The sequence below is a fragment of the Rhodamnia argentea genome, chromosome 3 (genome assembly GCF_020921035.1).
Source record: "Rhodamnia argentea isolate NSW1041297 chromosome 3, ASM2092103v1, whole genome shotgun sequence".
Lineage (NCBI taxonomy): Eukaryota > Viridiplantae > Streptophyta > Magnoliopsida > Myrtales > Myrtaceae > Rhodamnia > Rhodamnia argentea.
This window is the reverse complement of record NC_063152.1, coordinates 9,110,870-9,123,902: the sequence shown is the minus strand read 5'-3', so window position 1 is coordinate 9,123,902 and position 13,033 is coordinate 9,110,870. Positions and strand designations below refer to the sequence as shown.

At 38.9% G+C, this 13,033-nt stretch overlaps 1 protein-coding gene across 1 annotated transcript; it reads left to right on the top strand.

Moving 5' to 3' along the window:
- Window positions 1-9,573: 9,573 nt before the first annotated feature.
- On the top strand, window positions 9,574-11,835 carry LOC125314355 (F-box protein At5g03100-like). Its single transcript, XM_048276478.1, has 3 exons — window positions 9,574-10,533; window positions 10,725-10,898; window positions 11,399-11,835. Exons 1-3 carry the CDS (start codon window positions 9,574-9,576, stop codon window positions 11,762-11,764), a joined length of 1,500 nt encoding a protein of 499 aa, XP_048132435.1. The 3' UTR covers window positions 11,765-11,835.
- Window positions 11,836-13,033: the final 1,198 nt, after the last annotated feature.

The following is a 13,033-nucleotide window of genomic DNA, read 5'->3' as shown; positions in this document are numbered from 1 at the left end:
GGGTCCCTTTAAAAGCATATGAAGATTCGGATTTCTAAACTTTCTTTTTTGTTTTTTGGTCGGGGGGTTTCTAAACTTGAAGGAGCCTTACACTGCTCATTCTTATTCACTCTCTTTTGACAGTAAACATGTACCTAAGTTACACTTCTTTCAAGTTTAGCTTAGTTTAGTTGTAAATATGAAGCTCTTGAGGAAAGATTTTAATAGTAGTGTTTTAGATAATGGACATATGAAAGGGTGTTTTGGATAAGATATTTCTCATTTTTCTCTTCTTTTTCAAGCAAAATAGAAAAATGAGGGGTGTATCATTTATGTGCACTCTTGGAAGATTAAGGTTATACATTTTGGAAATATTAATGTGGCAAAGACATCTTTGCAATTTGATTTCGAAGATAACTTTGAAGTACTTTGCTGCCCAAAAGAAGATAAACTCAAAATTTGAATATAAACATTTTTGTGGTTAGTTTCAGTTGAGCTTTTTGAAAATCAAAGCAAACTGCGAGATCAAACCATGGTACATGTTTTATAATTTGATTTTGAAGAAAACTTTGAAGTACTTTGTTGCCCAAAATAAGATGACCTTGAATTTTTTTTTTTTTTTGGGTTGAAAAACTCGAATATTTAACAAAACCATTTTTGTGGCTAATTTCGGTTCAGCTTTTTGAAAATCAAAACAATGCGCGAGATCAATCCCTGGAACATTTTTCAATTTTTATTATCCATCATCAAATTTTGAAATAGCTTAGATTTTATAATCTAGTTCAGCTGGAATTTTTACTATGTATAATTATGTACCTATGAGGTACATTTTCTCTATGAGAATACTAATATATTGTTTGAGATGTGCTGTGTTTGTGTGAATTTGGAAGTTCAAAGAATCAGCAACAAAGAGCACATTAAAAGAATCAAAGGTTTTACCAATTAGTTTCGGTTCGATTCGAAACATAAATTGCTTCCACTTGCATACAATTGGGGTCAAATAATGGTAATACAAATTTGTTCTATTCGACATTCATTAAGCCGAATCGAGCTGCATAATGTTTGCCCCTACTCTCTTGCTCAAATAGAGGGACCCTTGAACCATTATACGTTTCTACAAGGTATAAAAACTACTACTACTACTTCTGCTCCTCCTCCTGCTCCTCCTCCTGCTCCTCCTCCTCTTCTTCTTCTTCTTCTTCTTCTCCTTCTTCTTCTTCTTCTTCTTCTGCTCCTTCTTCTTCTTCTCCTCCTCCTCCTCCTCCTCCTCCTCCTCCTTCTCCTTCTTCTTTTGCTTTTTATTGCAAAGGTCTTCATCAAATGAAACAAACTTATCGTACAATGGTCCTTTAGTTGCTTGCTCACCATCTGAAAAAAAAAGCCTTCAACTTTAAAGGCCCTTCGTGTGGCGGAATTCAAAGAAGCCCTGGAATGATATCTGTGGCCGAGAGCTTTGTCCACAATCGGATCCACGACAAATTCTTTGGCAGACAATCAATTTGCACAGAACGAAGCCAATTTTCTCCTTCTACTCCTTTCAAATAAAGTGAGGAACCTCGACAGTTTCATTAGTGTCTTTACCAAACAACCTGATCCACGACATCTTCTCCCTCTTGTGCATCGAATACATTGGCAAGAGTTAATGCCATGATAAATTTCAAATTGATATGCCATGATACATTTACCTCATTAATTTTTTATTTCGCGAAAAATTCCAAACCGGCACCCCATTTCACATTTACCTCAAATTAATTTTCTTTGTTTTTTAGTAGGCTTTATTTATTTACAAATTGATAAGAGATAATCATCCGAGGATGACTGTTTATGTTATTTGGATGTACACATATAAATTCACATGCAGTGTATATTTGATTGGTATCTTGCGGGCAATGAATGTATGAAATCGGTAGTCTTTTTATACGGTATAGGAAAGAGAAAAATTATAAAGAATGCCCAAAGGCGCCGTGAAATCCCAAAAGAACATTTGTCTAAAAGTGGGCATCCCAAAATAACATTTACTTAAAGTTGCGAACATCAATTGAAATTAGGAATCATTGTTTTGTACCGTTACGATTTACAACGCAAATTATTGCGGGCTACCCACCGGATGACTATGGATAGTTTTTAAAAGGGTTGAGGATAATGGACCGATCGGAATCACCCGGATCGGACTGAATTGGCCAGTTAGGTACGGCTCTCGCGGGTTCTCGTCCAGTTTTTGGTTCCATATAATTGGAACCGGTTAAGGTCGGTGCAATTTCCAGTTCCATGGAGAAACCGGACGGTGCAGATCAGACCGAACAACCTTTTTTTAAAAGAAAAAATCTAAATGTAAACCTAAACCGAAATCTAAGATGTTTGTGATGCTTAGTGCGATTTTCAGGTTTAGCGACAATACGACACAATTAAGGAAATGTGGTCCAATGATTGGACCACCTAAGAACCCGTCCTCCCAGTCCGGTTCTCGGTTCCAAGGTGGGACCGGACCGGATCGGGAAATGTTCACCCCTAATTTTTAATTGAAAAAAAACCACCAAAAATCCTAAATTATGCCCACTGTGACACATTTACCATAAACATTTTTTTACAATACCGAAAACCCCAAACTTGTATCCGTGTGACATATTTTTTTTATGACACAAAAAATTTCAACCTTATACCAATGTGACACATTTATCCCAAATTATTTTTTTGTGATACAAAAACCCCAAACTTGTAGGCGGGTGACTCATTACCCTAAATTTTAAGATAAATATGTCACGCGGATACAAGTTTAGGGTTTTTAATGTCACAAAAAAAGTTTAGGGTAAATACGACACACTGATATAAGTTTGGGGTAAATGTATCATATGAATAAAAATTCAAGAGTTTTTTATGTGACATAAAATTTTTAGAGTTAATGTGTCACAATGGATATAGTTTAGGATTTTATATACACTGCATTTACACTCATAGCTTAGAAGATACCAATAAAAAATACACTGCATTTGAGTTTGCATGTCCCCAATGAAATAATATACACAATCGTCCCCAGGCGATTATCTCTTATCAATTTGTAAATTAGGGTGCTGGTTCGGAATTTTTTGGAAAATAAATATAATTAATTTAAGACAAATATACCAAATCATACCAATTTGAAAATTATCATGAAGTAACATCTACATAGCCATTGGAGAAAAAGGAGGTCAATGGCGGTAGTCCAAGTGAACCGCCACTGTTTGTAGAGGACCTGGGTCTTGATAATGTCTTCGATGCGCAAGAGGAGGAGATGTTACAGACTAGGCCTTTCGGTAAAGGCGCTAATGAAAATGCCAGGATTCCTCACTTCATTTCAGAGGAAGGGGAGAAGAAGGAGAAAGTGGCCTTCCTGCCGCGCAATTCGATCGTTCGCCGCAGAGTTTGCTTTGGATCACACCGTGGGAAGCCCCTTTGGCCATGGATACATTCCCAAGGTTCTTGGGAATTATGCTGCCGAAAGGGCTTGAAAGGTTGGAGGTTTTGCATTCGGATGGTGACCAAGCAGCTAAAGAAACGGATCGATTTTAGAATATATGTTGTCCAGTGAATTTCGGACCATTGAACGATAAGTTTGCTTCATTTGACGAAGACCTTTGAAATAAGAAACAACAAAAGAAGGTTCTACGCCGGCCAAATATAATGCGGCTTGATTCGGCTTAACGAATATTTAATGGAACAAATCTTAGACCCAAATTGGGCTAAAGTGAAAGCAAGTTATGTTCCAAATTGCGTTGAATCTAATTGGTAAAATCTTCGATTATTGTAATGAAGTACCAGCTACTTTAGATTGAAGAATCTAAAGTTATTTCAAATCTTAATGCAAGATAATAAATTGTGTTTTGGTTTTCAAGAAGTCGAACTTATGATCCAGTTCTGCTAGCAAATACTATCCTGGTTCATGTAACTTTACTAATGAGCAGTGTAGTGCCCATAGCAATACACCCTCTTGCCATAAGATTAATGGGAATCCCCCGTTTTCATATGCTTTTAGAGGGACACCTTTTTAAAAGGTACGTTGAAGATAACTTCAGCAGTTTTGGAAGCTCTTCGATAGCTGAGCACATTTTGGCTGACAGCAAGAAGTTCCATAGCAACAGCAGCTTGAAGATGTTCTTGTCCATGCTGTGCGCACAAAGCAGCCTTGATGATCAACTTCTCCAGCACAAGTGCATCCCCAAGAAGAAGCTTGATCAGGGCGAGTAGATGTTTCAACCGAAAATGATGAACTCTAAATCTGATGATCCCAACTCTCTTGAGATATTTCGCCAAACATTCAAAGTCACCATTCCTTGAGCACAGAAAAATGTCTTCGTCAAAGTTAAAAAACTCATTTCAATTCTTCATCAAGCTCAAACTGCACATGAGTGCCGCATTTAAGAAACTTACTTCACGTTAGATGTGGGTCCACGAGGAAAAGAAAAATTCATCGGTTCACAAAAATTTCAAACAAATAATCTCCATTTGTCCTCCACAGATGCTAGTTAGTTTTGCTTTATATGGAGTCTTAATCAATTTGAGCACTTAAACTCGTCCACACAACATAAAATCTTCTTTTTATAGGTGCTCGTTGCTAACCTATTAGTTGATCCAAACCTACATGGCAGCAAAAGAGCCTCTAGTACAGCACTGCCGTTACTTTAAGTCATGAACTAAAATAGCTTAAAGTTGCCTTCCACAGATGTTGAGTAGACTGACCGAAGTTACCGGCGATTTTCAATTGCTAAAGCAAGTAAGAGTTTGAATTTGATCATCTTTATGTGCTTATAATGTTTTAACTCACTGTTTAAACATGTGTGCGAAATAAAAGTCAGCACAATAAGCGAAATGAAAATATCATAAGAAGGAACAAACCTGCAAGTTGGTTCAACCAGCCAAGTGTATGACTAATTTTTCCAGACACTCTGAACTTTGTAGTGGGTGTGCTATCTCAGGAAGGGCCCATTGACTAACTTTTGAGACTAGTGTCAGATTCTGAAATTTTGACAATGGAGATGTCACTCCTTCCATCTCCCATAGGAACAGAATCTAAGCACATTGAGCAAGTAACACAAGAAAAGACTAGGGAAAAGCTATGAAAAATCCTAAATTACACCAATTGTGACACATTTACCCTAAATTTTTTTTGGGACAAAAAACCCTCAAACTTTTATCCATGTGATACATTTAACCCGAGCTTATACTAGTGCGACACATTACTCCAAACTTCTTTTGTGATACTAAAAATATCAAATCGGTATTCCTTTGACACATTTACCTCAAAATTTATGGTAAATGAGTCACATGCCTATAAGTTTGGGATTTTTTTGTGTGACAAAAAGATAATTTTGGGATAAATATGTCACATTAGTATAAGTTTGGGATTTTTTGTGTCATAAAAAAAAATATTTGGGATAAATGTATCATATGGGTATAAGTTTAGGATTTTTGGTATCACAAGAAAATGTTTAAGATAAATGTGTCACAGTGGTATAGTTTAGGGTTTTTTATGGTGTTTTCCCTAGTCTTTTTTATACCATATGGGAAAGAGCAAAATAACAAAGAAAGCCCGAAGGCCCCATGCAATCCCAATATACCATTTACATGAAATTGAGAATTCAAGATGTTTTTAGGATCATTAACAAGGAGCGATTATGGGGATAAGAATAGCGGGAATGCTATAACTTTTGTATGACACTCGCTTGAATATCATAACTTTTTTTCTCCGTTCACTTAAGTACCATATCGAGGTAAAATTGATCATTTAGATGTCCTTTCCAACAAAATCGTCATACATGGATTTTTTATTTAATTTTCCATTCAGATTTTTGTATTTTTTATTTTTTATTTTCAATTTTTTTTTCCGACCACCCTAGACCGTCGAGAAGGGCTCACTCAGGCCGGGGGAGAGGGCCATGTCACCCTCAGCCAACAGGGCCACGAAGGCTCGGGGCGAGGCCATCTCCTTGGCTTGAGGGGCTGTGATAGACCTAGGGCGAGGCCTCCACGGCCCTTCCTTCTTGCCTTCGCTCTTACGGCTCTAGCCGCTGCCGACGCTAGAATCGAAAACCATCAAGCCGTTGGTCTTTAGTACGTCGCTCGATGGCGAATTGATGCACTGAAGCAATGGGACCACCGTCGCTCTACTTGCCAGAACGCCTTGAAATCAAGTTCAGTCGAAATGAAATCCGAGAACAAAACGTGAAATGTTCAATAATCACAAACCGAAATCGCAGAGGATCGCTGGAGAGAGAGAGAGAGAGAGAGAGAGAGAGAGAGAGAGAGAGAGAGAGAGAGAGAGAGAGAGAGAGAGAGAGAGAGAGAGAGAGAGAGAGAGAGAGAGAGAGAGAGAGAGAGAGAGAGAGAAGCATTGCCCTTCGCTGCCTTTTTTTCTCCCTCCTCATTTTTCCTGTTTTTTACGATCTACTCTCGAGAGTAATGGTGCAAATGTAAAGCATTGATCTCGTGAGCAACCAGCACCAACCGTGGAAGTAGGAAACAAAAGAAAAGGAAAAAATAATTAAAAATTCAAAATTTGCGGCTATTTTCTCTTAGGAAATCAACCGTACCAAACCTGGAAAACATTTTAACGGGCGGAATTATAAAAGAAGTCTTAAATCTATAACGATTGTGTCTATTTAATCCTAAAATTTTTTTCCGTCAATTGAGTACTAATCCTCTTGGATTTGTTTCGATTTATTGGGCCATCCTACACTTATGTGGATAATTTTTAATAATATTTTAATTTTTTAATTTTTAATTTTTTCTCTTCTTTCTCTTTCTATTTTTTCTTTCTCCTCACCGACCATTGGGTGAGGCCATCGCGGGTGTGGGCACGGTTGCCTTGCTCGCGAGCACGCCTCTCTAACCCAAGCTATCGGGACGCATGGTTGCGGACAAGGCCGCCTAGCCCGGATATGGGCGAGGCCAACCTTGCTAGGGCCTCATCAACCGAGGTCGAAGGCGGCCATGGCCTCGCTAGTGGCTGTGATGGGCTTGCCCGGTGGCCGGCGTGCTAGGACAACCCTCGCCGACCGGTGGCAAGAAAAAAACAAACTGAAAGAGAAAAAAAAGAAAAGATAAAGATAAAATAAAAAAATTGAAAAGAAAAATTATTATTAAAAAGTGTATATGTCAGCATTGACAGGCTAAATGGTTGAATTGGCACGATTACAATAGGTTTCTGACTTTTTTGATTATTTTTCTATAGTAACATTTATTTTCGGGTTTTAGCCAAACATCGAAAAATATTGTTATTTTCCTAAAAAAGGATTTGCTGAAAAATATTTTTCAAAAATGTCTCATTCTCCACTAAAAGACAGCAACTAAAAGATTGAAGATATTCACCCCTTTTTTATATAGCTATTTTTCGTTTCATCGAAGATATAACTATTAAAAAGTGCTAAAAAATCATTAGAGGAAAATTCCAAGAATAATTTAATTTAAAAATTGACAAGAAATAGCAATTTTAAATAAATTATGAAGAGATCTTCCTATGATAATTGTATGGAGAGGGCAACTACCTCTCTTTTGAGTTAAACGTACAAAAAATCCTAAACCGGCACATATGTAACAAGTTTACCCTAAATAATTTTTATGGTAATAAAAAATCCCATACAAGTACACCCGTGACAAATTTATCCAAATTATTTTTTTTATTACAATAAACTCGAAATTGGTACACCCATGATAAATATATCCCAAATTAATTTTTTCAACCACAAAAAACTCCAAACTAGTACAATTGTATCGAATTTACCCTCTGTTAGTTTCCATTAATTGAGTTAATATCACGAAATGCCCCAAATTGATACATATCCGATAAACATAGGATAAAAATCCCAAACGTGTACATTCGGCAATTATCACGTGTCATCCAACTAGGCAATTTGATGATGAAATTTAATAAAAATTAATGGATGATAAACTTGTCATAGGTGTACCAATTTGAGGTAAATTTATCAAATGTGTACCCATTTAGGGTTTTTAGTGGTCCAAAAAAAATTTAGGATAAATTTCTTATATGTGTACCAGTTTGAGATTTTTTGTGGTAAAAAAAAATTTTGGGTAAATTTATACTGATGTACCAGTTTGTTATTTTTCGTGGTAATCACCCCTCTCTTTTTAGTATCTTTAATCTTTTTTTTTAAAGAAAAAATACCGTCAAAAACCTTAAACTATGCATACCGCGACACATTTACTCTGTTTTTTTTTTTTTGTGGACGTCAAAAATCCTAAACTATATCCATTGTGAGACATTGACTCTAGATTTTTCATTGTGACGCTAGAAACCCCGGACTTATACCATTGTGACACATTTACCTTCCAGTTAAAAGTATAATGTGAATCCAAGGAGGGCCTGAATTGGAGGAGGTCGGGCTGGCCCTTGTTGAAGCCAAATTGCAGGAGAAATTCAAACCTCCACAAAGCCAAGCCAATGCTTCATACTGTAAATCACAATTTAATACTGAGCTAAGCCACACAATCCTTTCCTTTTTCTCGGCCTTGCTCAGGCTAAGATCTATTCCAAATTTAATCTTAAAGCAGGATTTTGACAATTAGGCATCCATCATGAAAAACGTCCATCCCATAGAACAAACAAATCCCAAACTTTCCAACAGTATCGGTGATGCAATCAATGCAGGGCTCAAGGAATGCGGTCCCATTGTCCCAAATGAGCTCATCGTTCACAGGCACCTAAAACACCAAATCAACAATCAGAAATGATTTTGGAAAGTGCCAGGAATCATCGCATCGATCGTATCTCACTCCAGCGGTGTCTCCAAATAGAAGTGGGTAGTGGATGGACAAGTGCCTGAGGAACTCGAATGTTGAAGACGATGAATAATAACTTCAGATTTTCCTTCTTCTTTTTTACGTTTTTCTAATGTGACACTTGCATGGCGCCATATCAACGCCACCTTGAATTTTCGTTATATTTTTAATTGCTGCTTTTAACTGGAAAATTAATGTCACAATGGTACAAGTTCAGGATATTTAGTGTCACAAAAAAAAAAAAAAGGTTTAGGGTAAATGTGTCACCATGGGTATAGTTTGGAGTTTTTGATGTCACAAAAAAAGTTTAGGGTAAACGTGTCACATTGTGCATAATTTAGGATTTTTGATTGTATTTATCTTTTTTATTATTTAGGCAAATATGGCCGTCACATAAATACCACCACGTGATGGATATGTTACCTATAATAGATTGAAATAGTACCCCTTTTTTTGCCATAATAACTATTTCGTGGATAATAATATAGATTCTTATTACAAAAGGATTACTAGGTTTATCACTTTTTTCCTTTTAATTGAATGCCACGTTAGCATGACGAAAGAATTATGCTTCTTCCTGTTTACCTTTGGATCAATATTCGTAACAATTTTCTGGAGTATTCTGATTCCACGTGGGAAAATTACTTGACCATTGAGCACTCGCTTGGTCACAAAACAAAAATTCTTATAAATATTGAAAAAGAGAGAAATACGCACACAAAAAAATAAAATAAAATTATGCCATATAAATATAAAACGCAAAAGTCAAGAGCCTCGAAAGCATATATTCCATGGCGGACTCGACCGAGAACGCATACATATTCCATGGCGGAGACCTCCGTGCACGGCGACATCCACCGCGAATCCTCTGGCGATAGCCCGAATCGCAGGAGCCAACCTCCTCCTCCTTTGAGCCCCAGCGATCTCATCGGCGCCTTGCCAAACGACGTAATCCACCACATCTTCTCGTTCCTGCCCCTCCAAGACGTCGTCAAGACCAGCGTCCTCTCCAAGCGGTGGCAGTCCACTTGGACCACCACCACCCACTTCGTCTTCAACGGAGACCGGCCTCGCAATCACGAAACCTATTCCTTCGACTTCCTGTCCCTCGTCAACAGCGTCCTGATCCAGAGCACCTCCCCCACGGTGAAGAGGCTCCACGTCACTGGCTTCGTGTACGACGAAGCCAACTCGCCCAAGCTCGACTTCTGTCTCCGCTTCGCGATGGCGCGCCGCGTGGAGGATCTCTGCCTGGGGCTGACTGCTTCGCCGTTCTTGTACACGCTGCCGCGGTTCGCGAGTCGCCTGACTTGCCTGGTACGCCTGGAGGTCTCTTACTGCTGTTTTTCGTTGGGTACTAGTATTCGGTGGCCTTGTCTTAAGGTCTTGTCAATAAGACATAGAGAGTTGTGCGATCATTCCCTCCAGAAAATTCTCAGGGGAAGTCCTGTTTTAGAGTCCCTCGAGTTAGACTCCTGCAAGGGCGTGAAGAACATCAGAATAGATTCAACGAGTGTGAAGGACTTGCTACTCGTTCCCTCCTTGTTCTCTAACGCGGAGAATCTTTGGGCCCCTCATTTGCTGTCACTGCGGGTGTCGGGGTTCTCGCCACACGACTCCGTGTTCAGACTTGACGACGTATCCTCTTTGGTCGAAGCCAACTTATATCTTCGTATCTTATATTTTAGTATGTCTCATGTGGAGAGGATACGGGACCTTTTAAAGGGACTCCTTGAGAAGTTGCGCGGAGTTCCTACACTCGCCACAGGTGGTTCGTGTTTGCAGGTACGAGCTCCGTATTTTTTACCCTTTATAAGACGTGCTCTGAAGAGGAATCATTGTGAATTCTTCGCGGGAGACAGGATCAAGGAATACAGTATTTGGATGGACCGTAGATTTTGTTAGTCTTTATTCACCTTAAGCAGGAAAACAAACAATGATCAGAATTTTCTCTTTTGCTTGCTCATTGTGCTTAGATTTTGTCCTATTGGGAGATGGAAGGAGTGCATTCTCCATTGTCAAAATGTCGGAATTTGACACTAAATGCACCAGTCTCTCGTTGGGACCTTCCTGGGATAGTGCACCTACTACGAAGTTCACCATGCCTGGAAAAATTAGTCATACGCCTGGCTGGCTTCACCAATTTGCAGGTTTGTTCCTCTGCCATGATGTTTTCAGTTCGCTTCTTGTGCCGACTTTTTTTTTTTGCACAAATATTTAAACGGTGAGTTAAAACTTCAGAAGCACATAAAGAAGATCGAATTCAGACTCTTACTCGTTTTAGAAATTGAAAATTGCCCCTAACTTCGGTCGGTCTACTCAACATCTGTACTGGACAACTTTAAGCTGTTTTAGTTCACTTCTAAAGTAACTGCAATGTTGTACTGGAGGTTCTTTGGCTGCCATGTAGGTTTGGACGTTGAACCAATAGGGTGGCGATGAGCACCTAGAAAGAGAAGATATTTTGTTGTGTGGACGAGTTTAAGAGCTCAAATTGATTAAGACTCCATACAAAGTAAAACTAACTAGCATTTGCTGTGGATAAATGAAGGTTGTGTGTTTGAAATTTTAGTGAGCTAATGGATTTTCTTTTCCTCGTGGACCCACATCTAATGGGAAGCAAGTTTCTTAAATGGGGGTTCATGTGCAGTTTGAGCTTGATGAAGAATCTAAAGATCGTTTTAACTATGATGAAGAAGATTTTTTGTGTGCAAGGAAGGGGAACTTTGAATGTTTGGCGAAACATCTCAAACGAGTTGAGATCATCGGCTTTCAAGCTAATAGTTTTCGGTCGAAATATCTGCTCGCCTTGATGAAGTTTCTTCTTGGGGATGCACTTGTGCTGGAGAAGTTAATTATCAAGGCTGAATTGCCTTCACAATATGGACAAGAGCGCCATCAAGACCCTGTTCTTTCGGAACTACTTGGCGTGATGCAAGAAGTGCTCAGCTATCGAAGAGCTTCCCGAAATGCTGAAGTTATATTCAATCATCCTTTCAAAGAGACGTCCTTTTAAAAGCATATGAAAATCCAGGTTTCTAAACTTGAATGAGCACTGCAATGCTCATCCTGGCTTACACTCTTTTGACACTGTCATGGTTGGAAAATCACTCTTTTGGCCTATTGGCAGCTTATCACTCGTTGGATAATCGGACTTCAAATGTTTCAACTTTTATATGTTTTTCTACTTCCAATTCTTCAATCTTTCTCCGATCATGTACTAATTCCTGTAGTTAATATCAAAACATGAACACAGAATAGGCATGACTCTTTCTTATGAGAAAGGCTCCTCCAATAAGCGACAAACTTAGCCAAATCAACTGATCCTTGAGAGAAAGAATTATTCTGGGCCATGAATGTATGATCCGAATCGTTCCTTGAGAGAAAGAATGATTCCGGGCCATGAATGTATGATCCGAATCGATTTGTAAACCGAAAGAGCAAATCAAGACCCCAATACTCCAAAATACCATTTACCTAAAATTGGTAGTCGAAGATGTTGTCTACATACAAAATCATTATGGACCGTCCGACGCCCGAAAGGAATATATTTTACTCGACGATCGCGAATGCCTGTCGATATAACGATTGTTGTTTCACCTTATCGTCCAACAGTCCGAAGTTTGCGTGTAAAGTGAGCAGTCATCACTTGTTTGCCAACAATTCGACAACAAATTAACCTCAAACTTCAAAGCTCTTTTGGTGGCAGAATTCGTAGAAACCTGGGAACTGAAATTCATGGCTCTGCGCCAAGATGCTTAGACTTGCAAGACGATCCATCCGAGCCGTCTCTGCCTTGGTAGACATGGTTCTGGCCCGTGCGTCTCTGCCATAGTGAAGAGTTCTCATATCAGAGACATCCTTTATCGGAAGCCAATCGCCCCATGTATTCCCTTGAGATGACAACTTTGATGAAGATGAAACCATGTGCCCTTCTGCTGTAGGAGATGATCATCATAGCCAGTATGCACATACAGGGAAAAATCTTTGGAGGTAGGTGATCTTTGAAAGCTGCTTGATATGATCCATCGTGTACAAGGCCACCGAAGAGCCTCTAAATCCACCGAAACTATCTCTGTCTCTAGATATAAATGCGCAGTGTCCAATGCACTGAATTCAGTGGGGCCTCAACACGACATAATTATCACTAGCGATATACCTTTAAAGCCCAAGTACGACAAGTTTATTAAACGCCTTACGCACTACAACATGCTTAGCACATTTAATATTTGATTCCAACATACACGTGCGACCCATGGCGGAGAACTTCGTCCCCCCCTTCCGC

Coding starts and splice junctions, on each gene's coding strand:
- LOC125314355 (XM_048276478.1), top strand. CDS start 9,574: ATGGCGGAGACCTCCGTGCACGGCGACATCCACCGCGAATCCTCTGGC. Junction 10,534..10,724: donor CAGGTGGTTCGTGTTTGCAG/GTACGAGCTCCG, acceptor CATTGTGCTTAG/ATTTTGTCCTATTGGGAGAT. Junction 10,899..11,398: donor CTGGCTTCACCAATTTGCAG/GTTTGTTCCTCT, acceptor GTTCATGTGCAG/TTTGAGCTTGATGAAGAATC.